Source organism: Camarhynchus parvulus, chromosome 2 (assembly GCF_901933205.1).
Source record: "Camarhynchus parvulus chromosome 2, STF_HiC, whole genome shotgun sequence".
Classification (NCBI taxonomy): domain Eukaryota; kingdom Metazoa; phylum Chordata; class Aves; order Passeriformes; family Thraupidae; genus Camarhynchus; species Camarhynchus parvulus.
In genome coordinates this window covers 68,388,429-68,412,961 of record NC_044572.1, presented here as the reverse complement: position 1 = coordinate 68,412,961, position 24,533 = coordinate 68,388,429, and the positions used below count along the sequence as shown (strand labels likewise).

At 35.8% G+C, this 24,533-nt stretch overlaps 1 protein-coding gene across 1 annotated transcript in view; it reads left to right on the top strand.

Annotated features, from left to right (window-relative positions):
* The window catches only part of EXOC2 (exocyst complex component 2), a 126,689-nt gene that overhangs the window by 64,240 nt on the left and 37,916 nt on the right, over nt 1–24,533 (top strand). The window contains exons 13-23 of the mRNA XM_030944161.1: nt 1,586–1,711; nt 4,848–4,972; nt 8,208–8,276; nt 8,539–8,696; nt 11,717–11,838; nt 15,416–15,477; nt 17,760–17,840; nt 18,763–18,822; nt 19,659–19,720; nt 20,626–20,692; nt 22,661–22,777. Of these exons, the coding sequence (XP_030800021.1) occupies nt 1,586–1,711; nt 4,848–4,972; nt 8,208–8,276; nt 8,539–8,696; nt 11,717–11,838; nt 15,416–15,477; nt 17,760–17,840; nt 18,763–18,822; nt 19,659–19,720; nt 20,626–20,692; nt 22,661–22,777 (1,049 nt within the window). The remainder of the gene's footprint in view (nt 1–1,585; nt 1,712–4,847; nt 4,973–8,207; nt 8,277–8,538; nt 8,697–11,716; nt 11,839–15,415; nt 15,478–17,759; nt 17,841–18,762; nt 18,823–19,658; nt 19,721–20,625; nt 20,693–22,660; nt 22,778–24,533) is intronic.

The following is a 24,533-nucleotide window of genomic DNA, read 5'->3' as shown; positions in this document are numbered from 1 at the left end:
CAAATTGGATCTATTTACTTCTGTGTCTTATACTATGAACAGTAAGATGATGAGTGGAAGAACTGACAGTTATTTTGGTAATGATAATGCTGCTGTGAAAGGCCATAGGAAATTTCTTTAAAAGCCTTTAGAGAATTATCAGAGAAAGAACTTTGAAAATGAACTAAAACCCAATACTGTCACCTATTGGAAGTTTGTGATAAGTTTCACAATACTTTATATTGCTCTTTAAGCCCCAGCTGTGGAAAGGATTAGGTGTATCTTTTCTGCCATGCTGCTCTGACACCCAAATAAATGTGCTTTGAGTAGTTTTTGCTTTGTGTTACTCCTGAATCTGAGTATTTCAGTTTTACAGCTGGTGGTCGTCCTCTGTGACCTCCCTGTTATTTTAAGTGAATGTAGGTATCAATGGAAAAAGAGCAACAGTATAAACGCAAATGCTGAGATTCTCACTACAAAAATCAGGATTATTTACCAGGGACGGTTTCATCTCAGTATAAGAAAATATTTTTTTGCATTGAGAACAATCAATCACTGAAGTAAGCTCCCCAGTGACATTGTAAAGCTGCTGTCACTGGAGGTTTTCAACAGTGAACTGGACAGAGTGCTAGATAATCTCACCCTGGCCCCGTTTCCCATGAAAGGTTGGACTAAATGGTCTTCTGAGATCCTTTACAACCTGGGATGTTCTGTAATTCTGGGAATTTTGATTGATTTTAAGTTTACTTGTTACAGCTCAGTTGAGCAATGCTGAAGTACTTTTTAATGACTACTTTCAGAAATGTCTCTATAAGGTGAAATGCATAAAGCAGCAATTTAGACTTTTATTGGCAGTGTCACAGTACACTAAAAAAATTATAATAATCCTCTTATTTTTCTTATATGGCTGCTTTTCAAAATGCATGTTAGACTCCAAGTATCTACCTCCATCAGATAAGATCTTAACTTAGACTTGTGAATAGGGACCTACATGTGGACAGACACTCAAAATAAAAAAAAATTGTTTGATACACTGGAAAATATTTTGTGGGTTTGTAGTTATGTATAAATAAGAACATTTACAAAGGAAACATGCCATTAGTTCTTCTGATTCCTGATGGATGGATTTTCTCTACCTGAACTTCATAGAGGCAAAGCAGCTAAGTAATAGCTGAACACTCTGCCTTTAACTGCTTCAGCTAGACACAAAAGAAACTTTTGCTGTTGAAAAGTGTATTTAGGACGTTCACCAGAAAAGAAGCATGGGCAATGTCACGAATGGCATAAATACATTTTTATCCATGGCTTTCAAGCAACTTGCTAATTTACTTGTTAATTGTAGGCATTAATTATAAACAGAGAAAGATACAGGCCAAAGAATGGCATTTTCCCCATGGTACTTGTGGTTTTGACTTTGCTACAGGAGTCAGTAGTTGTGGTATTGAATAGCATTGATACAGATGAACTAAAAGTCTAAATAAAGAATGTTTTTGGAAGATAACATTTGTATCACTGAATTAAATTAGAATTCCACATGCAGCATGCACATTCATGTCAACTGATGTGCAAAATTATTTTAACTTTTGGGTTTTTCCCCTCTCCCCAGGCAGCGCATTGCTCCATAGCCCCATGCTGGACCTGGACAGTGATGTGCGTCCATCGCCCATCGGCCATCTCAGTCAAACTGCTTCACTGAAAAGGGGCAGCAGCTTTCAGGCTGGCCGTGATGATGGTAGGCATCTGTTCTATTTGAAAAAAAAAAAGCTGCAGGCCCCACTGTCCACTGGTGGTGTAGTCAAAAAGCCCAAACAAAAACCCACATACTGTGTGTTTGTTTTGGATTGTTACAAAATACAGTTCCTTCTTCTTATACACCATTGTTGCTTACTGAAGAAGTCATCCATGTTTTCTGCAAGCAAAGAGCAGTTCATAAAATTCAAGTTCAAGGTTTGCTTCTTAGAATGTAGTTAAAGTAGTAAAAATATTTTTTTCTACAAGACCAGATCTTTTCTCCTGCATGCATGGCCGCCTACTACCTACTACATTTTGTTTGTTATACCTTTTGTGTGTGTTTGCTAAGATGGTTCTCTTTGCAATTGCACCTTCTGTGTCTTCACATAGCTGGCTTTCTGATTCTTTAAACGCAAAAAGGGAAACAAAATGTTTGACTAAGCTCAAGCAGTCTGTCTCTCCACAACCTGCTGAGGCCTTCTGTGTTTTGTCATCAATACCCTTGTGCAAACAACTTCTCAGGAATCTTTCAGTGATGACATCACAGGAGACAGAAAACATGCTTTTCACAGGATAGATCATTCCTTACTGAAATAGCTGTCTTACTGTTACCCTTGTCATTTCTCAGCCTAAAGCCTTTCATGGAGGTGATTAAGTGTTACAAAGCAAAACACTAAATTGCTGGTTGTTTTTGAATGCCATCCACTAACAATATGAATACCACACTTAATGGAGCAAGCAACACCCAAAATCCAGTTTATTTTTAAGTTGTTTGAATTATTTTGCATGAGCAGGGACTTAATTGCATATATGACTGACAATTCCACATGAGTCATTTTACTTTTAAAGTCTTAGTTATAGTTTTACAAACTGAAAAAGGTAAAATTTCAATAAGTTTTGCATATTCTGTAGGCACCCATTTAAACCAAGATTCAGAGGAAAACTGGAGAATTTGAGCACTTTAATAATCCATCCCAATAATAGGTGCCTCTGAGTTGGGTTACTTGGTGCTTAGATGCACATGACAACTGATAACTCTGCCATCCTTGTTCTTCTCTGAGTGGAGAGACAAAGCAAACCTACAATTTAGGATGCCTGTGCAAGAGCTGCCATTTCAAATGTGCTGTGATGTGTTCTGTCTTCAGTTTGTTTGTGGATCTTTTTAGTCTTTGGTAAAATTAAGGAATGGCATCTCTGGGCTTTTTTTGTGATTTGGTGTGTTTGGAGCTTTTTTTTCCTCCAATGTGTTTGACAGTGATTGTCCAAGACATTGATTAAATAAATTCCTATGAATTCAAAACTGTAGTGTTCAAGTAACATTTAGCTCTTGCTTGAGCATATGTTCATGAGAATATGTAAACAATAGACAGTAGCTCTAGTTTCCTCTTTAGAATGGTATAGCAGAGATTATAATAAAATCAATGGAATAAGATATAGATTGGAGCTTTCTCTAGTAACAAAGTAAAAATATCCTGAATTTATGGCCATAAGCTTTTGATATGATGTGCAGTAGCTTATTCAAAGAGGTATCTGCTGTCTGCAGGCTTGGGACTAAGCCTGAAATATGCTTCCTTGAGGGGAAAATAATTTCCTAGATGAAGTAAATTTTGCCAGTATGTTCCCAGTTACCGATAGAAATCTCTGGTCATAACCTTGGATTGGTACTGGAGCTTTTGGCAAAGATGAAGTGGTTTCTCAAAGGAACTGAATTTTTTTCATTAGAAGTTGGGGTTTGTAGAAGTTCCAGAACCTTGCTGCTATAGCTGTGTTGGCACAGCTTCCTGGCATTGTCACAGCTTATTAATGAAAGTTTTTCTGCCACTGAGTCTAGACCAGTTCTCTGGCAGTCATAACCAAGCTGGTTAAAGTATCTTATGTGTGTCCACACTAGGAGCTTTTCTAGTGGAGCTTTGATGTTTCCATATCTCCTAAACAGATATATCACTCTCAGCATAGTTGCACTTGAGTTATGTCAGACCCTCTTTCCAAATATTGGACTTCCATTATGATTTTATTTTCAAATACTAATTCAAAATGCCTAAACTTTTTGGCCATGAGAAGAAATGGGTAGGGCAGATGTTCTATTCTCCAGTAAAGAAGTGGAGCGATACGTGATCCACACCTCAAGAAATGGAAGTTGCTGAAGGCATACTGTACTTCAAGGAGATTCAGGACTGTCTACCAGCACAATAAAATAGTGAGGCTCTGGTGAAGCCTACTAGTATGTAAAGTGCTATTAGGCAGCTATTTTTGCCTAACTCATGAATTCCTGTTGTGTGTAGGCAACATTCTGTAGCAAAGTAGATACAAAAAGCGCTATTTCATGCAACACTTTTCTGCATTTCCACAGTTTTACATAGGCTGATATCATATTCTTAAATTTATCATTTGTACAAGACCTGAGTTTATATGTAAAAAAAACCACCACATCAACAAACATGTAATTTTAAAGTGTTTTGGGGGCCTTGGTGATTTGTTTTGGGGTTTTTCAAAAAATATATTATTTCTTTGTCCAAGTGTTCCAAAGCAGACTGTAGTTCCTGAGTTGAAATACAAGTCTCTTATCACTGTTGTGCTGATACCCTGTTTTGTTAAACCACTGTAATCATGATGGTTTCAACGGAGACATAGACAATTATAGAAGAGTATTTCACAGGGTTTCCTTTATTTTCTGTGTTAATGACTACATCTGCCTCTGCTCAGCTTTCTCTTTATGCCCTTTCACCCATTGCAGAGGAAACTGAAAAAGTCATCTGTTGTCAAGATTTCATTTGAAACTTCTCTAATGTCTTGGTTACTTTCATATTACCTTACATTTTAAAGTGGTTTGAAGACAGAAGACTGTCTGAATGGATTTTTAGGTGGGTTTTCTTAGATACCTCCACAAGGGGAACTATTCTGTAGATACTGTCATAGTACTGGCACCTTGTAAGCATACAAGAGAAGAAAGAGCTTGTATGTGTACAGATTGTGTACATGTATTTGGACTAGGGTTTAAATTCTTTTATTTTTACCCAAAAGGTTTTATATATGCTGTGTAGTCACTTGTAATATAGTGCAGCAGCAAGATAGTAGTACGTTCTTGTTATTTTTAAAATTGTTAATGTTGCTTTTTCCATCCTTTCTCCCCCTTTTAGCTTGGCGATACAAAGCACCTCAGCAAGTTGTGTTTGTTGAAAAGTTGACAAAACTTGTTGTAAGTCAGCTGCCCAACTTCTGGAAGCTCTGGGTTTCCTATGTGAATGGAAGTTTATTCAGTGAGGTATGGATTCTTCTATAATAAAGGACTTATAAGTAACAAAGGTCTGTAATAATTATATTTGACGCATTATATTTTACTGGTAGAAGTAGTGGCATATTTTAGTAAGAGATTTTTCTTTTTAAAAGAATGTAAGCATACAGTGGAATTACCTTAAATTCTGACAGTGGGGATTGTGTATGCGGCTGTGTCTGTGTTCCAGTTGCTGGACTCAATAATATCTGAGTACTTTCACCTCTTACTCATAGCTGGCCCTTCACTGGTGATCTGAAGAATTAACACATAGCTTGAAAGGTAGAGATATGTAAAAGGCAGAGTCATACAGAAAAAATATTGCTTCCTTTCTTTGGAAAAGGAGTACTCATTTCTTGAGTTTTAAGTATTTGGAAGTGAGGTTAGGTTCAAGACCAGAGTTGCAAAATAACCAAGGCACTGAGCAGAATTCACAGACACATTATAGGGAGTCTAGTCTGGAAGGTTAGTCAGCTGCAACTACCTGTGCTAGTACTCCTTCTTGCTCAGATGATCTGATTTTTTCAAATCATCTTGATAATGCAAGAAGAAGGAGAAAAGCAAAAGTGATGATTTGTGACACATGCTCTTTTTATATGCACACTTTTAACAGATTTTGAAAGGGTACCTCTCAAAATTAATTTTTGATAATTAATTTGTGGTATACTATGTTCTGCTGTGTTTAAATTCTGAAGTCATCACATCTATCTACTCTTCTTTGTAGCTTTAGTAGGAAAAACAAAAGCCTTTGAAAAAGAGCATTTGGAAGCTTATGTTCTTATTTTCCAAAGAATTCATTTATCTATCTTTTGCTACTGTTTATAAATCAATATACCATTTTCATATGATGATACTAATAGATACTATAGCCCTTTACATGTTGAATACAATGTACAGAGCATTATAGCTTCAGTGAAATAGGTGCTATGTGTGATCCTCATTTTACATGATCAAAAGCAAAAGAAAGATATTATATTTACACCTAATGTTCAGTGAGGGAAGTAAAACCAAGAATAAACTTTAGTACTGTTGAAAATTAAACTTTACAAATTCACCTGTTAAGTTTACTGTGATTTTTTTTTCTGTGTACAATGAAATAGAAAGCAATTTCTAGAGAAACAAGGGCTTGAACTGTAAACAAGGTTAAGAAGTTCTGCTCATGAACATGACTGCAAGTGGAAAATGTAGTGATCTTCTGTCATGCCTGAACAAAACATTATTTCAATGTCTTAAAAAAACAGAAGAGGTAGTTTTGTTCTTAGTCTGTAAGGTACATATGTTCTTCTATGTCTGGGCCTAATTCTGAACTTCTGAGAAATTAATCCCCATGCATTTGATTTCTTCCGCTCCTTTGGTCCTTACAGAAGCCCCACAAGTTCTTGGGGAGATAGGAAGGAATCCATTCCTCCTGTGTGCTCTGCATGCCACAGTCAATTGAGGATGAGTGAGAGGAGGGGGTGGCATAAGCTGGAAGACTTCTAGAGCACCTTAGAATATCTGTCATCACAGTGCATCCAAGACTGAAAGTTTGTGTTTTGCTGGGAGAAACAATTCAAATTTTAATTGTCCACAAACAAAATTCTTTTACCATGTTGCATGGTATATATCATCATTCAGGAAGCAAGGCAATTGCTACCTAAGAAATGTCCTATAAAAATTGTATACAGGGTTATTTCAGTTAGCTTATTTAAGTCTTCAAGACATTTAAAAAATGTAGGAAGAAAATCTCCACATATGCATTTCAAGATGTATTTTATATTGTTCAGTTTGTAGGGTTTTGGCAGGGAGGGGGTTCTTTTTAGCTCTGAAAGATTAGCTGTATGCCTTAAAATATTGTCAGTTAAGATGTGTGTGGTATTTCAACAGTTTGAAAAGTTGAGTTCTTTGAATCACTCTAGGTGAAGTCACAAATGTGAGTAGTAACCGTTGATCTTACCACAAGATAGTTTTGGTCTGTCTGTGCAGGAAAGGTTTAAGATTGGTCTTCAGCAAAACCACTGAAAAAAAAATTGTATCAAGGATCTATGAATTGCTCTGTTTAATCCAGCTGTAAACCAGTGTGAATTTAAAGTTACTATCTGAAGTTTCAAGGAATACAACTTATTTTCTTCTTAATGCTTTAGAAGAGAGAAGTGGGAGTTAAATGCAGCAATAATTTGAAGGTTGTTCTCCTTGACTGAAATGGTATAATTCAGAGTTTTAACATACAAGAGTTTTATAGCTATGTATTTTCCAAAACTGTTAAGCAGTTTGATTTTTCTCTAATTTTTGCTTACTTTGAATTATTTATTTTATTTTTAAAAATCTTAAATGCTTTAACTAAAAAAGGATTTTGAAAAACAGCATTTGAAATGAATCATTTGCAAGTAAACTGATTGTCTTTGAGGACACTTCTATCATGTTATTGCACTTCTTGTCCAGTAGATGTTGCTGTACAAACATAAAATAGGAGATTTTCTAAGTATAAAATTCAACGTCTGCACCTCTCCTAGGATTTGAAATAACTTTTTCAATGTAATTTACTGAGATCTTGGTACTCTTCACAGAAGGGTAGAACTACAAACAGGAAGACTATTAGTCAAATCATGTTTTTCTTCAACTGTAACTGTCTCATGCAAAGTGTATTCATGTTCCGCTGTTCTCAAAGTGGCAATAAAGCTGCTGCTTATTTTACAGTCTCTTTTACAATTAGTTGAATTATTTAAAGAGCATTGTAACAAAATACTGTTCCTAAACCAAACAAAAACCCTGCAGCCCTCCCCCTTACATCATGCATTTCCAAATTGCCTTCCTTCCAAAATTTGTTTCCCACTTCACATTGATGTCTTTCTCTGACCAACTTCCACATTAAAAAAAATACAGTTTCTTCATGTAAACTTGATGCACAAATTGACTATATATGTTTTAGATCTCACTAACACTGCAGTGAGAAAACTTCAACCTCAGGAAGTTTGTACTGCTTGAGCTACTCTTATGCTTGTCTCTGACTTTGTCTTAAGCACACATTTTTCCTCAGAGTTAAACATAAGGGTACTTATCTGCAGTAAGTTGAGTTTATTGAGATATATATGTAGTCTTTGCTTACTGAAATGCCCTGAGTTCATTTTTATAATTACATCATAAACTCATCGGTTTTCACTTCTTCACTTTGAAACCCCCTTTTTCAGAATTATTTTAACAGTGGTTATAAGATACTTACACTTTTCAATTTTCTCATTTTCACAAGACTGCTGAAAAATCTGGCCAAATGGAAAGATCGAAGAAAAATGCTAGGCAAAGACAGAATGATTTCAAGGTAAGTAGTTGAGGGAGATGTGGTGGAGAGAACCCTAATTTCTTTCATTTGCCCTTCATGGCAAGATACTTTAGTGTCACCTTGAAAAATAAGATTTCCTAAATAATTTGTGTATCCTCATACCTCCTTTTCCTCCCTTCTCTACCATATGGAGCCCATGTAAATCTAACATTTCTGCTTGTTGTATATAGCAAGTACATGGCTGCTTAAGCATCTTGGTAGAGATTTTTCCTTGATTTTTCTTTCCCTTCTTCTGATGCAGAAAATGATTCAGGAAGTTATGCACTCTCTGGTAAAACTTATACGTGGAGCCTTGCTTCCATTCAGCCTCAGAGAAGGAGAATTAAGACAGTATGGTGGCTGGGAGATGAAATCTGAACTTTCTGGCCAGTGGCTAACACAAGTTATCCAGACTGTAAGGTAAATGCATCTCTGGACCCATAAAATCATTCTATTAATGGAATATGTGTGCTTTAAGACAAAATGTTTTGTTCATTGTGTTAAATACCCTGAATTTTGAGAATGTTAACATTTTCAAAAATAGGATTGCAAAAAAAATTGCTTATGTCAGATTTAGGATTCTGTGTGCAAGTGTAATTATCAATGTCTCATGGTATAGTCTTATTACATAATAATATATTCATTTTTTTCCCATTGCATCTTATGAAAAAGTTTGAACAAAATATTTGCCTGGCACAGCATAGAGCATAGGCACTCAGTGAATGAAACACAATTTAATTCTTTAGGGTATAAAGCAATTATTTGCTGCATTTGCTACACATCTTCCTATCTTTGCCAAAATGGGTGAAAATGTCATGCTTTTCACTGTAGTTATTCTTAGATCACAGTTTACTATTAGAGTTGTTTAATGGAAAGTGATATTCCTATTTATAACATTATTCAGCTTATATTTTTTAATAAAATTAATGATGTACATTTCATTAATTGCAAAATTACTCACTGATATACAAAATTTGCTTGCATTTGTCTGTGGGGCCTACAAGAATTGTCATTACCTTTTGAAAAGTAACTACTCCTTTTGAGTAATACCTGGGTATGATACTGTATTTTTATCTTGAGTTTTCAAAGCAGGTAACAGGCAAAGCACAGATGAACAAAAGAAAGGGGTATAATCATGTATATATTCTTAGTGCAGATGGGGTGATACACACCTGTTGTCAAGTCTGTTTGACACTTTCTGTCACTCTGTTGTCACTTAAATTATCTGCACTGTAACCACATAGAAAAAATATTTCCATGTGAAGTTTGTTATTCTGGCTGAGTTTTATGGAAGGCTTTCAATTTAAGAAGGAACTGACTTGATGAAAAGATATAAAGGGGCACTCTTTTATGAGAAGCTAGCCATGAGTTTCACTCAAATGATAAAATTCTAGACTTTAGTGCTTGCACATCTGTAATACTGTCTTGGAAGTGTAAGCAATGATTCTCTAAAGGTTAGCTGTGCTCCTGCCATCTGAGATAAGATCCAGGCTGAGGCTACAGACTATGAAGACTCTCTTTCAGAGAATCTCCTTTTGCTTTCCGGGCACTACCCTGGTAATGAACAACTGAACTGAGAACTGGGGAAATCCTCTCTCCCTCCTACTCCTTTCCCCACCTTGTTTACTTAGTGATGGCACTTGAGCAAAGTGGGCTAGACTACTGCAAAGTGATCAAAAGTAGAGAATAAAAGGGGCATCTGGAGAAGAGGAATGGAACATGTCATCATAGAGTATTGATCAGTTGTGACCAGGTCAGAAGTTTGTGCAAGTGCTGCAAATAGGTTAATTTTCAAGCCCCCACACTTTGACAGTCTGACAAAATTCTTGTGACTCACTAGTGATGAAGGTGGGCTGTTCCCAAGAAGAGTCTACACATTGCCTAAGACCTTTATTTGTTGCAAAGTTATGTAATAGCTTAAGCCTTATTTTCACAAAAGTCATTGTGAAGCACATGATAGAATTTTACTCTTTTCTGTCATCTCACAAATGATTTACTGTTTTCTGCTTGTATTTAAGAGTGATAGAACTCACAGCATTAGATAACAAGTTAGATAACATTAGATAACATCTGTGCGATCTTAATTTTTCTGCTCCTTTGTACATCTCACATAGCTGATATCACACACACATATTTGTGTGTATCACACAGATAGTAGCACAATCTTTCTCTTGTACCCCATTCCCCAGTATGAATAGGTTCAGAGAATAATTAAGAGCTATGCAATCAAGTGAGCCATTGCTGATAAAATTTTTATTTTACTATAAAGGTATGAAAGGTATGTATTTGTTAGGGTATATTAAAAAAGAAAAAGGATGATCTTAGGGATGTGACAGCTGTGTGCTCAGTGGAATCAACTCTAAAGTACAGGGCTTCTGTGTAGTCTAAAGTAACTTAAATTTGTCACAGATGGGTATTTACATTCTGTTTCCTGGCTGGCTGAGATAGTACAGATTTTTCTAGTCTCCTAATTCAGTGGTTGTGCTGGGTGGAGAGCAGCCTCATTAATGGCAGGAGTTTGGTGGTTTGTGCCCAATACCAGGGGCATGGAACTGGAGCCTACAGGTGGATGATTGGAAATGTTCCACCCATTTGCTTTGTGCCTTCCTATTCCTCCACTTTGGCACTTCCTATTACCTGTACTTCGCTCAGTATTAGCAGCAGGGCAGATGGCAATGACTGCCTTTGAATTGTCCTTGCTTACATATCCAGGAGTTGGATAAAAACAGTGGACAACCCTGTGTCCCTAAGTCTGAGTACAGCTGCAGCTTTTTAGTTGAAAGCTGAAATGCTAGTTCTTGCAAGTAGCTGCTGTGTTACGATTTCTAAAGGAAAAAAACAGAAATTAATGTCTCCATCCTCACCTATAGTACCAGTGTTTTGTGTCTAGTGAGAGTTGGAAGCAAAGCAGCGAATTAATTTATTCTGCCCATGGTGCAGTAGCTGTATTTTGGCTCCTTGAATATGTATATTCTTAGCAGTCTGATGCACAGCCACATCACCATTTCTAGCAGCTTAATCGTGGTTACTGTTTTCATGCAAGTAAAAAAATATCTCAGAAACCCAATTGTGGATCTTGTATTTGACCTAGGCATTCATCTAAAAGCAAAAAAAAAAAGTTGCTTCTGCTCCAAACGGATTATTCTTGGATCATAGGACAGGAGATCAAGCAGGGAAGTGCAAGAAGACAGTAGAAGAAGTGGCATGTTGCTGTGATGGCATTATTGTCATCTTAGAGAAAAATAAATCTGCATTTACAATCTTCTTATTTAAATAAATAATGAATTTTCTCAGAGTGGGATAATTCATTTTCAAAGATACACTGAGAATGGAGCTGTTGTATTTATATATGCAGAAAATGTCTGAAAAATTCAGTGTAGTCATATCAGCTTAAAAAACCTTCAGATTTACACTTCCACCTAACTTTAATTCTTTTCTAGGCTTAGTTCTGAGTCTCTTACTGCACTTGAGATACCCAATGACATGCTTCAGATCATCCAGGATCTTATTCTGGACCTTCGTGTACGTTGCATTATTGTGACCTTACAACACACAGCTGAAGGTAATGGAAGGCTGCAGGTCCCCTTGCTCACTGTCATTCTTTGTGCTCCTAATGAGGCCAAACCATGGTCTGATAGATAATTGTGTTTGTTATAGATGTTGTAGTGGCAATTCACTCATCTGATTCTGTAGTCTCTAACAAGGGTTACTCAGATACTTGATTTTTCTGCCAGAAATAAGTAATGAGTATTTTCTTCCCTCAGTGTAATAAATAAGAGTAGGTTAGACTTGTTTCTTTTGAGTTGAGACAGTTCTACAATGCAAATTATTTATTTCACGATGCAGCTTTTCCATGTTGGAAATAGAGTTAATTTCTTTCTTGAGGTTTTCTGTAACATGAAGAATTAAATAAGCTGTGTCCCACCCCCAAGGACAAAAAAAAGCCCAAAAAACCAATCCACAGCCCTTTATATTAGTTGTGTGGTTTCCAGGGCTTTTTACTTACATTGTAATTCCCAGGGTTTCCTGGTGTGTGCACAACTTTTGCCATAAATGTCTGGATTGTGAAAGCCAGTAACACATTCTCTAAATCTAATATGACTTTATACCATCAGAGGCCATTCTTGTATTCAACTCTGAAACTTAAATTTCAATTAAGTAGATCTCCTGGAAGTAAATGTCTCTCTTAAAATCAGGGCAGATTGATCTACTAATTCTCTTAGCAGGGCCGTGGGATTTTTTTCCAAAAGTGTACTTACCCTCAGTGTTAAAAAAAAAAAATATGGCTTTTTAATATTACAATTTAGTCTTTTTATCTTTTTAATATTACATTTTAGTCTTTTAATCTTTGGCATATGATTCTGTGTAGGCTAAGAGTTTTACTCTAGGCTTAAGTATGCCAAGCATAGGTGGCTATATCAAGCAAGTTTTTAAACTTTTGGTGACAACAAATCATTAGTTACCTATGGTTTATTTGTTACAATATTGATATGAATTGCATTCTTGGCTCTTGTTTTATTAAATCCCATTTCACAATTAACTTTTTTTTTCTGCATTAATATCAAGCAAGCTGTCAGAACAAGTTTATACATTGTCTTGTCTCCTTAAAACTCTGTAAAGTATTATCACTATTTCAGATATCACATAAAGTATGAGAAAGTCATTTTTGCTTTTCAGCCCTTAGCACAATTGAGTTCAATTATTTTTTCTTAATGGTGTAAGAGATTTTTTTCCTTTAAACTGTGACATGAGGATGATCTTACTGGACTGATTTATTCTTCCGTCTGGGAACTGTGAGGGAGTCCTCAGATGTCCTGCTGTTTCAAAGGAAGGAAGTATTTAGCTCTCAGCCGTTTCTTGACAGTCCTCAGGTTATCCAATCTCTGAGCTACCTACCTAGCTTCTCCAGCACAGTGCAGAGAGGTCAAATATGTGGCCAATGATGAAAAAAATCTGATGTTTTACTGGTTTTACCTACTTGTTGCACGAAGGCAATAAGCCCAGTTCTTTGTTCACATGCAGAGTTTCTCCTCCACATGTTCTAATTGTGGGCCACACATTCCATGTAGGAAAAACTCTTGTGGTAGTCTGCACCTTAGTTTTTAATACAAGCAGTTCATACTTCTCTTTCTTGAATCAAAAGGAAGCAGATCACTAGGGATGCTGGTATGTGTTATTGGCTGGATAATGTAGCTCTCTTTTGTCTAGCCATAACAGCAGCCTTCCTCAGCTGCTGCTTCCATCCCCTGTCAGTGAAGCAGTTCTGTGTTGGCTGTAGCATCAAACCGAAGGAAAGATGCCTGCTTGTGTCATAACTCTCATTCTGTACTGTTATATTGCATACCTTATCTGTGGGCCCCTTCTTTTAATTCTTTGCTTACTAAAGAAAATTGTACTTCTGGAAAGTATTTAAGATAGTGGGGATTTTTTTCTGCAGATGACCAGGTTAACTGGGCCCTTGAAAAAACTCTTATTATTGGGGAATGAGTGAAAGTACAAGTAATGGATATTCTTATGGAGCTAGGTAAATGTATCTCAGAAGTAGCTATATCTGCAATAGGTAAGTCAAAAAGTCTGCTCCTGGGCTTGAATTTCACCTCTCTAATAACTCTGAAATATGAATAAAGTGCTGATACAAACTTCAGTCTCATCTCTTGCTGCATGTTGTGAGTTGGTAAAGGCATTCAGATGTAGTTAGAATATTCAGATGTAGTTAAAATATTCATTAGAGCACTTTAGCTTTTCAAATATGTTAAACCTGCCCACGCACAGGAGTTTTTTTGTTGTCTTATGATAAACACCATGTACATACACTGGGCCTGTGAGGCAGTCTGTGTTCTTTCCCTCCTGTATGTGGTCACTCGTCATAAAGGTCATGAAAGACAAATTATGTGAATGCCAGACTAGACAGGGAGTTTACATGAATGTATTTGACTGGAATTTGATGAGCAGTGAAGTATGAGAAAGAAATTTGGTGGGTTTTATATTTGTATTAGCTAAGAGCAGAATGCAAAAGTGAGCTGCCACAAAAACATGTAAAGGCTGCCCAGTGCAATCTAAACCCTCAGAAGAATATCAATTGAATTAACTAGGAAAGTGAACAGTCATTATTCTACACAATCCCTTAATGCCTTTTATCTTCACTGAGCCTATACTTGTGTGAGAGTTGCAGAGTATGACACTATAAATAGGCTTCTTAATTTAGCTACAGAAAGCACTAAGATTTTGAAGATAACTTTTAGCATGCATTAGTTATCCTCTTTTCTTGGATTTTTAGAAGAGATGGTAATTCACTGAAATTTTTATTAATTTAAAAGAGAGTTGCATGATATGCAGGCACTTCTGATGAGCAATTTCTGTGTGGGAAAACTGTATGTCAAAGCCCCGCAAACTGCACACAGGTCATCTTTGTTCTGTTTACACTTCAGTTAAGCCCAAAACACAGTGATGATGCATGATGCACACCATCCACAGAAGAATTGTGTTTTTATAGTGCATAAGTTTTGGATTCACATCCTAATAAATAGTTATGTAGTAAGCCGGTATAAGTTAACACCTTCTGGGTAGTGGGAGAGAGTGCTTTTTGCATATTTGTTCATGTACTTTTGAAGAAAATCTAGCACCATGGATCCTTGACCCTGAGTGGGGACCCTGTGCCTCTTTTATAGTTCTGAATATGAATTATATGCTATCCTTTCTGTCTTTGCTAAAATGCTAGGCAGTTTTTTCTTTCATTTTAAATTAAGAGCTAGAGCATTACAGGCTAGAGACTTGGATTCTTAGTCGAAGTATCTTATATTGTGATTAAAAATTTACAAAACAAAAACAAACCCAAAGCCCTTGCAATATTCCTTTAATTCTAAGCTTTCCAGTAAGCGATGTGCTTCATGCAAGTCCTGCCATGTATCATAGATGTGCTTCTCTGTGTGGTGTCAGCAGACCATGTGTGAGTTCCATTCTTAGTCATTTGAGAGTACTGAAGGCTTTGAAGTTTGTAGTGCTATTTGCTTGTATGCCTAGTCATTGCAGTTCCAGTGTCTGTGGTTTCTTTTCAAGTTCAAGAGTTTTTAATAATTAAAATTTATACCTTCTCTCCCCACACGCCCATCCTGTGTCTCCCCTATTACTCTGTCCTACAGATATTAAGAGATTAGCTGAAAAGGAGGACTGGATTGTTGACAATGAAGGTTTGACATCATTGGTGGGTATACTTGGTGTCTTGTAGGCACTTCCCTTGCTGGATTTTTTCTTTCTTTTGCATGTGTAATGAAAGTGATTTCTACATTCTCCAAAATTTAAATTACTTTGGACTTTATCTGTGTGTGCATAGTGTCTATAGTTTTATTAAAATATGGGACACTTAATTTTTTTTTAATTGTTTGAATGGTTACCTCTTTGAATGGTTTACTGGAGTAAAATGTCATACTTGAGGTCACAAGTTCAGTTCACATCAAAATGCTTCATAACTTAGTAGGCACACTACCATGGAATTGGTCTGTAGCTGAATAAATAGGTCACTTATATGTTAAAATGAGAAATTGAACTGAAAAGCAACTAATTTAGGATATTGCCTACATGCAAACAACCAATGACTTGAAACCAAATTCAGATAAATTAGCAAGACGCTTTCTGGAAATAAACAGTAATGAGTAATGCCTAAAACACAGCAAGCGCGCTGTAGGTGTGACTTAAATACAATCTGTGAAAGCAGAAAAGGCCTGTGGGAGGGACAGTTCCTTTGTGTGTGTTATCTAAGGGAATGCTCCACAGAGTTTTTTAGTTCTTCTTATTTGCTTCTATAAATACGTGTTTGAAGTTGAGTAGGAGGACATTAAGCAGTCACAATATGCATACTGTAGGAAGGAGTGTTGTTGTCAATTGTAGTACTATAACCAGATTTACAGCTTCTGGTCTTGATTTCAGTTGCTGCTGCTATGGGCAAGTCCCTATAACTTTTCTGTTTTTCACTGTGTTTATCTGCTGAATGAAGGCGGGGGGAAGTTCTTCCACAGAAGTGTTGTTTCTTTATGCTTGTGCTGTAGCCTAACCCGTCTTTATTAAAAAACTGCTCAAGTGATTTTTGTGCTTTGAAATCACCCATTCATTCCTTGTATGCTGTACTTCACTAGATACCTTTTGAGGCCGTGGTTGAAACATGCCAAATTTTAATGGTGGAAGCTGACTGTGTTTTGTCATAGAGAAACTGTTTACCTACTAAAGTATAGTTCATTGGGGTAATATTAGAGCAAAGGTTAGCCAGTACAAAAAAGGACCAGGCAGTCTCTTTGGGGACTTTTTAGGCTTGAGGTAGAAACTGTATTTTAAGTTTGTAGGAAAGGTTGAAGACGTGTCTAGCATTTATATTCCAGGTAAAAGATACAGTGAGATACAGAACCAAGTTGGGGGGGTTTTTCAGCTTCATAATATCCAAAGAATCATACGTCTAAACAACTTTCCTCTCCTGAGATGTGGTGTTTTATAGTGTGGAAGTGAAAACCCAAGAGCAGCACTTTACTGCTGGCCTTCTTCTTTTAAGGGATCCAAAAATACTAAATAGAGATTGTCTTAGTGGCTTTTTCATTATTTTCATTATGCCGTGTGAGCATCAGTTTCCCTATCCACCTCCATCATTTACAGAAATAAAAGTTATTCCTAAGCCTAAGGTTGGTGGCATGCCATAAACTATCTAATGCATGAAAAGCAACTTTACAGGACTTAAAAGCATTTTTGTCCACTTCTTTAACCCAAATCCAGTAAGATGATGTCTCATTTTTCTGGAGCAGTGACTCCTTCATGTTGCCCTGCACAATAGGTTCATGCCCAATACCAGCAGACAGATGCATTAAAAAAATTGTGTGGCTTATCAGAGAAGAGAGAAAGACGAGGAAAAAGTGACTAATGACTGTTCTGTGAACTTGTTTGCACTTTCAGGATGAAATTGATACATGTTATCCAGACACTCAAATTTCAGGTTTGGAAACCTGAAGGTAACAACAGCCCTTCAAACAATTTTTTGTTCCATTTGAAACAAATTTCAGTCTGATTTTTTTAGAAACATTTTGCTGAAATACAATGCAGAAATATTGGACATCCCAGTGAAATTCTATTCCATCTTGGATCAAGGAGTGGAGGAGGGAGTGTGTCAACAGGCATCTGTAATGCTACCACAGAAAGTTCTAAATATCTTTCCTAAGCCTTTTATATGAGGCTGTTTGGTATAAAAGTCTCTCATTCAGAGAAAAAAATATACATTGATCTATGGTAATAATTCTGTAGATAATTTACATACAAAAGCACATCACTATGAAAGGATCCTCTGGTAACACATCATATGAAGTGTGATGATTTTTTTTTCCCCTCCCACCCCTTATTTGGGATAATTTGGAAATAAAGGGCTTACTATACACCTTGCAAGTTTTTATGTATTTGTGTAGTGTATATTTAATGTACTTATCTACAGCTAACAACTCGTTTGACTTTCAGCCATCCCAGTTTGAACAGTGCATTATTCGTTCCTTGCAATCTCTTAAAACTGTGTTGGACTGCAAACCTGGAGAAGCCAGTGTAAGTTTTGATTTATGTTTTCATTTTTGTTCTTCTTCTGAAACCCAATAGTAATTTACATGAAAAGAACTTTCAGAGAATGATCCAAGGGTATAACTTTCCTCTGTATTTGTTTCCCATGTACACCTTTTCACTTGTGCTAGCTTTTAGACTTCTGATTGTGCTTCATTTTTAAGGGTAATTTGTGTTTATGGGATGGATGGAACTTGTATTTAAATTCTTAAAGCTGTTCTTCTGGAAAAAAAATGCTACTCATGTCCTATTCAGATAGCAGTAGACATTACATATAAAATAAAAAAGGGAGAGGCCATTCCTAGGAGTTACTCTTCAGTCAGTGTTAGATCCAAATTACTTGAACAACTTAAATTCAATTTTTTGTCCCCATCTATTCAGTACCTTGAGGCCCTGATTGATTGATTGAAACATTGATATTTCTTTCTTAGGGAGTTTAACACTATTCCAAACTCTCTTGGGGACCTATGTATAGATATTGTTTCTCTCTCCTCATTTACATTAATCTTTCTGACTAGCTGGTCTGTTTTCTTAATGAATGTTATACGAAAGAATCTGCAGTGAATTCACCTGCGCGATGAATCCTTCTTTTTAGGACATGAAGATCTTGAAATATCCTTTGAGCTTTTGCTGCAATTCCATTAGCCAGCAATGACACATACCACATGTGCTAGGATTTTCTTCCTTTTACTGTTTTATCTCCTCATGCTTATCAAACTGTTTACTGGGACTTGTATTTTCTCTCCCATTTTTAGGATGGAGAAAAATTGAAATTGATCCATAAGAAAACAGTGTCCTAGCAGCCATTCCTTTAATTGTGTCATCTCTTTAGGGATAAGTTACTCAGGTCTTCCTTGAAAATAAGGCCATGTGAAGTTGTTCTGCTGAAATAATATGCTTGCATTCTCAGGTTTTCCAGCAGCAGAAAACACAGGAGGATGTGTGCCAACTGAGCATTGGGATCATGCAGGTATCTTGATCACTTTGAAGTATGAAATTGTCAACACCAGTGACGATCAAAAATGTGTGCATTGTACCTTACCCACCTCCCAAAAGGTAGCTTAAGTTGATGACTGTTATTCCTGTGGTACACTCAGGGATTCTGAGAAATGTTTCACTTTAAAAGTAGGTAGACTGACTAGCTCAATCCAGTGACGGCAAATCCTGAGAGAGTAAGTGACATATTCAGGTATTTTACTGAATGTGATTGTTCAAGATTTTGCTGACAGTGATGCTTCGTGAGCTGATGCCATCTAACATCTATGTACTGCAGACAGAGGAGAACTGCTGGTTTTCATCAGCTGAGGGTCTGGCTTTTAATTTCTGTAGCAGAAAACAGTGTTCTTTGTAACAATATCTGATTTTTTTTAATTTATTTGAAATTGGGTAATAGCATTTTTTAGGTTTTTGAACCATTTTAATAGTCTCCTCAAATAAGAAATGGGGAGCCAAAACAACAAAAGGATTATAGTTAGGCTTCTGTAATTTTTACTTGGAATTCACTGTTCAGACTGAGCGTATAAAAACTGTTAACCATGCTAATCAGCAGATATAATTTTAAACATGCATCATGAAAATTACTTATCAGGGTTAAAAATTACTATGTTTTCCTACAAGTGCACTATGATCCATGCAGAATAGAAAATATGCATTCAAAAGCTGTAACTAAATGCTACTGTATTTATGTAAGGTTTAAGACAAAACCAGGTGATGATTGCTTTGCTTCTACTGAGTGTAGTAAAAGTGAATTTGAGAATACTTTTTAGTTCTGGCAGAAAATTTAGATCTTGCTTTATTATTTCCTAGGGCTTTATAGATTGTTTGGAACAGCTGAGCACCAAACCTGATGGTGACATAGATACATCACAGTAAGTAAAAAGAAATAAGATTTATGTGTAGTATTCTGCAATCGTGTGTGCAAGTCTTACATTTCACCAGGGTTGTGGTTTTATACCTTCTGTATTTCGTATTTCTTTTGAATACTTTTGCCTCTGAATAGTGAAGCTTTGAAATAAGAGCAGGTATTTTTTAAGTCAAAATGTTGTGTGGCATCATGTAAGAAAGATCATATTAGATAATTAATATTACATTATTTATACTGTTTTTTCAGTGACACAAGTTGTGTGCTGCTGTTGAAGCAGATGTGTTGGTTTTGACATGACTTTACATGGAATCAGTTGTACTTGTCACTAAGTAATGTCCAGTCATGGTGAAACATCCCCTGCCTTTCTTTTCTTCCCTTCTATTTTTTTACTGATTGTTTTGGTATTTCTGCTAAATTCATGAAAGTTGTTTGTTCAATAAATTCTTATGAGCCTCTTATTTTAGAGATCAAAACAAGTCAGAATAGCCTGAGCTTCCAGGAGTTACAAACATTTGTGAAAAGCCAGAGACTTGGCAAATATAGCAATATGCATTGGAAAGGGCAAATTAATTCTGGTTTTAATGAAATTTGTTTTTCTTCCTATTCAGATGACCATTGACTGGATAGGTGTAAAAACAGAATCTGTGGCAAAACAGAGAAATTGTATTAAAGATAAATGCTTAAGGAAGGAAAGGAAAGGTCTGTAGCTAGAACAGTACTATCAGACCACCAAGCTCCTCCTGCAGGTTTTGTGGGCATCTTGGAAAAACTGAACAACGTGGACTGCTTTGTTATCTGGTGTAAGGGGGGGTTTGAAACAGGATTGCATTTCATTCCTTTTGATTGAATCCACCATAATCAAAAGCACTATACTTTTGTATATACTTACTTTTTAAACACTATTCCTAGTCTTTCAGTTGATGTTTCATCTCCAGATTTGTTTGGAAGCATTCATGAAGAATCAAGTCTTTCTTCAGTAAGTTTGGCTTCTATATCTAAAAGTTGATGTGAAAATATTTCTCAAAGATACAGGAATGTGGCTCTTTTTTATTGTTGCAATATTGTAAATATTGTTTATTTTGTTTTTTTATAGAGAATAATTTTGTATTCTGTAGGCATTTCTCTTGTTGAAAGCAGTGGTTTTTACGGTATCTTAGTGTACCGTGTTAAGGTAACTCATGAAAGTGGTTTTTGAAAAGAGGTCCTCAGAAACTAAAATGGCATCACAGAAATCAGTGAAAATAGCACTGGTGTTAAATCAGCTGAGGATCTGACTTTTGATTTATCACCTTGTTTTAGATTAGAATCAGTGTGGTTATTAATTGTTTTTGAAACCCACAAAGATACAGATATTCAATAATACTTCTTTCCCACAGAAAATTTACTGAGAATAAGTATTGGTTATCTGTTTGGCTTGTTTGATTTTGGATTTTTGGGAAGTCGGAAAATATTTTTAATATTCTTGATGCTTTGGTTAATGTACTTTCTTCCATTTAAGCAGCTGATGAAAAAATGTAGGTTTTACCTGCAAGAAACCTACTGAGAACCTCTTGTGAAATTAATATTCCTTAGTACAGGTTTTAAATGTTGTCAGAAGCCCAGCTTTGCTGAATTTACAAGAGTAATAAGCATTTCTGCTACAATAAAGAATCACAGATTGCCAAACTGGGGCAAGTTTCCAAATTCTAGACTATAATAACTAGTTCTTGATATCATTTTATTCTTGCAACACACAGATTTGGTATTAATTGTTGACTTGTGACTTCTTCCTATATGTCATGGGTATAAATGCTTAAAAAAAAGAAATCATCATTTTAGGCAATGTATGGCTTCTATGGCTCCATGGTATTATTTCCTTATGTAAATCACAAGACATTTTGTCTTCTCTTTCTTGAATGAGAACAGAGAAAGTGAGTGATTGGAGTAAGACAGTAAGTCACTGTATTTTTTAAATTCTCATTTTTCAAATAGTTTGCATACTGCCTGATTATAACTTAAAGTAGAAGGCAACTCTCAGCCCTAGTCATTGTATTACTGAAATACAGAACTGTCAGGAGTTCTGGGTCTGAAAACCAATACCATTTTTAATCAGATCAGTGCTGTTATGGTGACTTTACTGTCAAATAATTTTGTTTTCAAAATATTTTCTCAGTACTTTTTTTCTCAATATTTTTAACTTTCATCTGAGGTAAAAAAATATTTTGAAATGAAAAGGAGGAGGGGGAAGAGGGAAGAACCAATCTATTTAAACAGTAGATCTGTCTTGTTTGGTTCTTTGTTTGGAAGCTATATCTTTTATCAAGATCAAGGACAGGCAATTGTAGTATCTCAACTCCAGAATGTATTTGACTCTCTTGTAGTTAAAAAAATCATTGAAGAACAGACATGAGTTATAACCCCCTTGAATTTCTTCAAACTGCTGAAATTATATAAGGCAGTTCAGAACCTTCTAGTATTTTAGAGCTAGTGAGTGCATTTGTTCAGTACCTGCTTCCCTTGTTTTAGCCAGCTTCATGGGAAAATGAAGGTGATCTTCAGTTGATTTTATGATGGTCATAATTCTTAGTATATTTATGATGGTCATAATTCTTAGTATATTTCTTGAAACAAAGTAAAATCCAGAAACAGCTTCCTGGAAAACCATCCAAACCTAATTTTTGTAAAGAAGTCTTAACCACAGTTCTGTATTAGTCATAATTATTCCAATGAATGCTCTGGATCATATAAGAGGACTTATAAGAGGAAGCATCATGTTCAATCATCATACCTGATATTCTTTCATTTCTCAGTAGTTTGTTGACAAAAGTTTTTGTAAACCCTACTTAATTTATGAGAATGTTTATTATGCAGTCAGTCAGTAAAATACTCTATACACATTTACAGTGTTGGTTATGGTGATACTTTTTTTTCCAACTGTTATGCTATTTCTTCTCTTAATTTTTAGGAGCAGAGACTTTTAATTGCACTCAGTAACTGCCGTTACCTGGAGCGCCATACCTTCCTAAATATAGCTGAACACTTTGAGAAACATGGCTTCCAAGGTGTTGATAAAATAACTCAAGTAAGTGAGAGCACTGGAATGAAGCATCACTGCTTGAAGATTTTTATTTGTTTTACCTTCTGTAAAAAGTAGGTGCAAGTGTCCAAACATCCAGAATGGCTCCTGGGTGAGCCTTCCATGAATAGGTGGGACTCCAAGCATTGGTTGGACATAACAACAAGGATATGGTTCTGTGTGTTCATACAGGGCTTAAGCAGCTGGGATAGAAAATGTGAGCTCTTGTTCAGGACTTGTGTATTCAATGGCAGAGCTTATCTGATTTCTTAGTAACGCTGTTTAATGTCACTGTGTTCTCTCAATGCAGAGAGTAAAAGATTGTTATCTCAGGAATATACTTGATAAATTATTTCATCTGGAAATCTGCATTACTGATAGCTCTTGTTCGTAAACTAGTTCATGGTTTTTTTGTTGTGTTTTGGGGGGGGGGTTTGTTGTTTTTCCTTTTTCAAAGAACGAAAATGTCAAAGTGGGTGGCAGTAGCTGTCTCATTTTCCTGCCTTTTTGTAAAGATTAATCACTTCTTATGAGAAATGTTGTGACTTAATCCTTAGGACCATAAAGCTAGTTTATTTACAGAAATATTTGTTGGTTGGAAGTAAACTGTTATTTTTTCCAGTACAGAGTACAGTATTTCACTCAAACTGATTGTTCAACTGTGTAGTACATCTTTAGTCCCATTATGCCTGAATGTTGCTTGAAGTAGTTTTGAATAGCATTTGGAAGGGATTGCTATGATTTGTGAGGTCAGTACAATATAGAAAATTACTCTGGATATTGCCATTTTTTTGCTACTGAGAGTTGAGCTCGGGTACAGTTAGAAGCAGCTAAGACATCTGTTATGTATGTGTTCAACACCCTACCTTGCACAGCCATATCAAAGTATTGCCACTAAAAGTTTGGTACATTTATAATTTACCAAATTCAGATGTTGAAGGGGCAGATTAGTTTCCAATCTGCATTAACAGTTTGAAAACTCTGACTAGTGCAATACTGCATGTATTGGACACATCAATGGGTCATGCCAGCTGGGAAAATTTGGATAATTAGATAGTCATCATAAGAGGGCAAGTTTTGAGCCCTTTATTAATTTTAAATGAGGATGGAAGCTCACAGATGTTTAGAGGGGTGGGTTGATTGTTGCAGTTTTTTGTTCTGTCACCTAAACTTCTGAAAGTGTTAAATTTATTTAAATATTAGATTAGAAAGTTGTAGCAAAGAAGTGGCATTTTTTTGAAATATTAGTTTTTATCTGAAAAGACTGAAACTAAATCATACTTTTAAATTTTATCAGCTTTATAAATCTAATTTTAAAGTGTGTTTGGTAGTGTGTTTTAGTAAAATACTATCTGTTCTTACACCGGGCTGGTTTTTTTAAAGTTGCCTTTGTTAGTAGGGAAATCATTATTATCTAATATTCTGAAGTACCAAAATCATAAATGGTAGCCAAGAACATTTCTTTGCATTCTATATGAAAATTATTTCAATACTTTTTTCTTAGTGTGCCAAATACAAAATTGCATAAAGCAGCCAGACATTACACTGTGCTTTTAGCACTTGCTACCTTGGCACATACTCATGACTCTTGTACTTCTCTGTGGAGATTCTTTCCTTCAACTTATCATTAGGAAGCAGAAAAAAAATGTATCCCATAAAATTCGTCCAGCTTATTGGTTAAGCTTCTGAATAAAGTTTTTCCACGGTTCTGATAATTAGATAACCTTAAAAGGTAAAAGCTCAAAATGGCTTTATGCAAGAA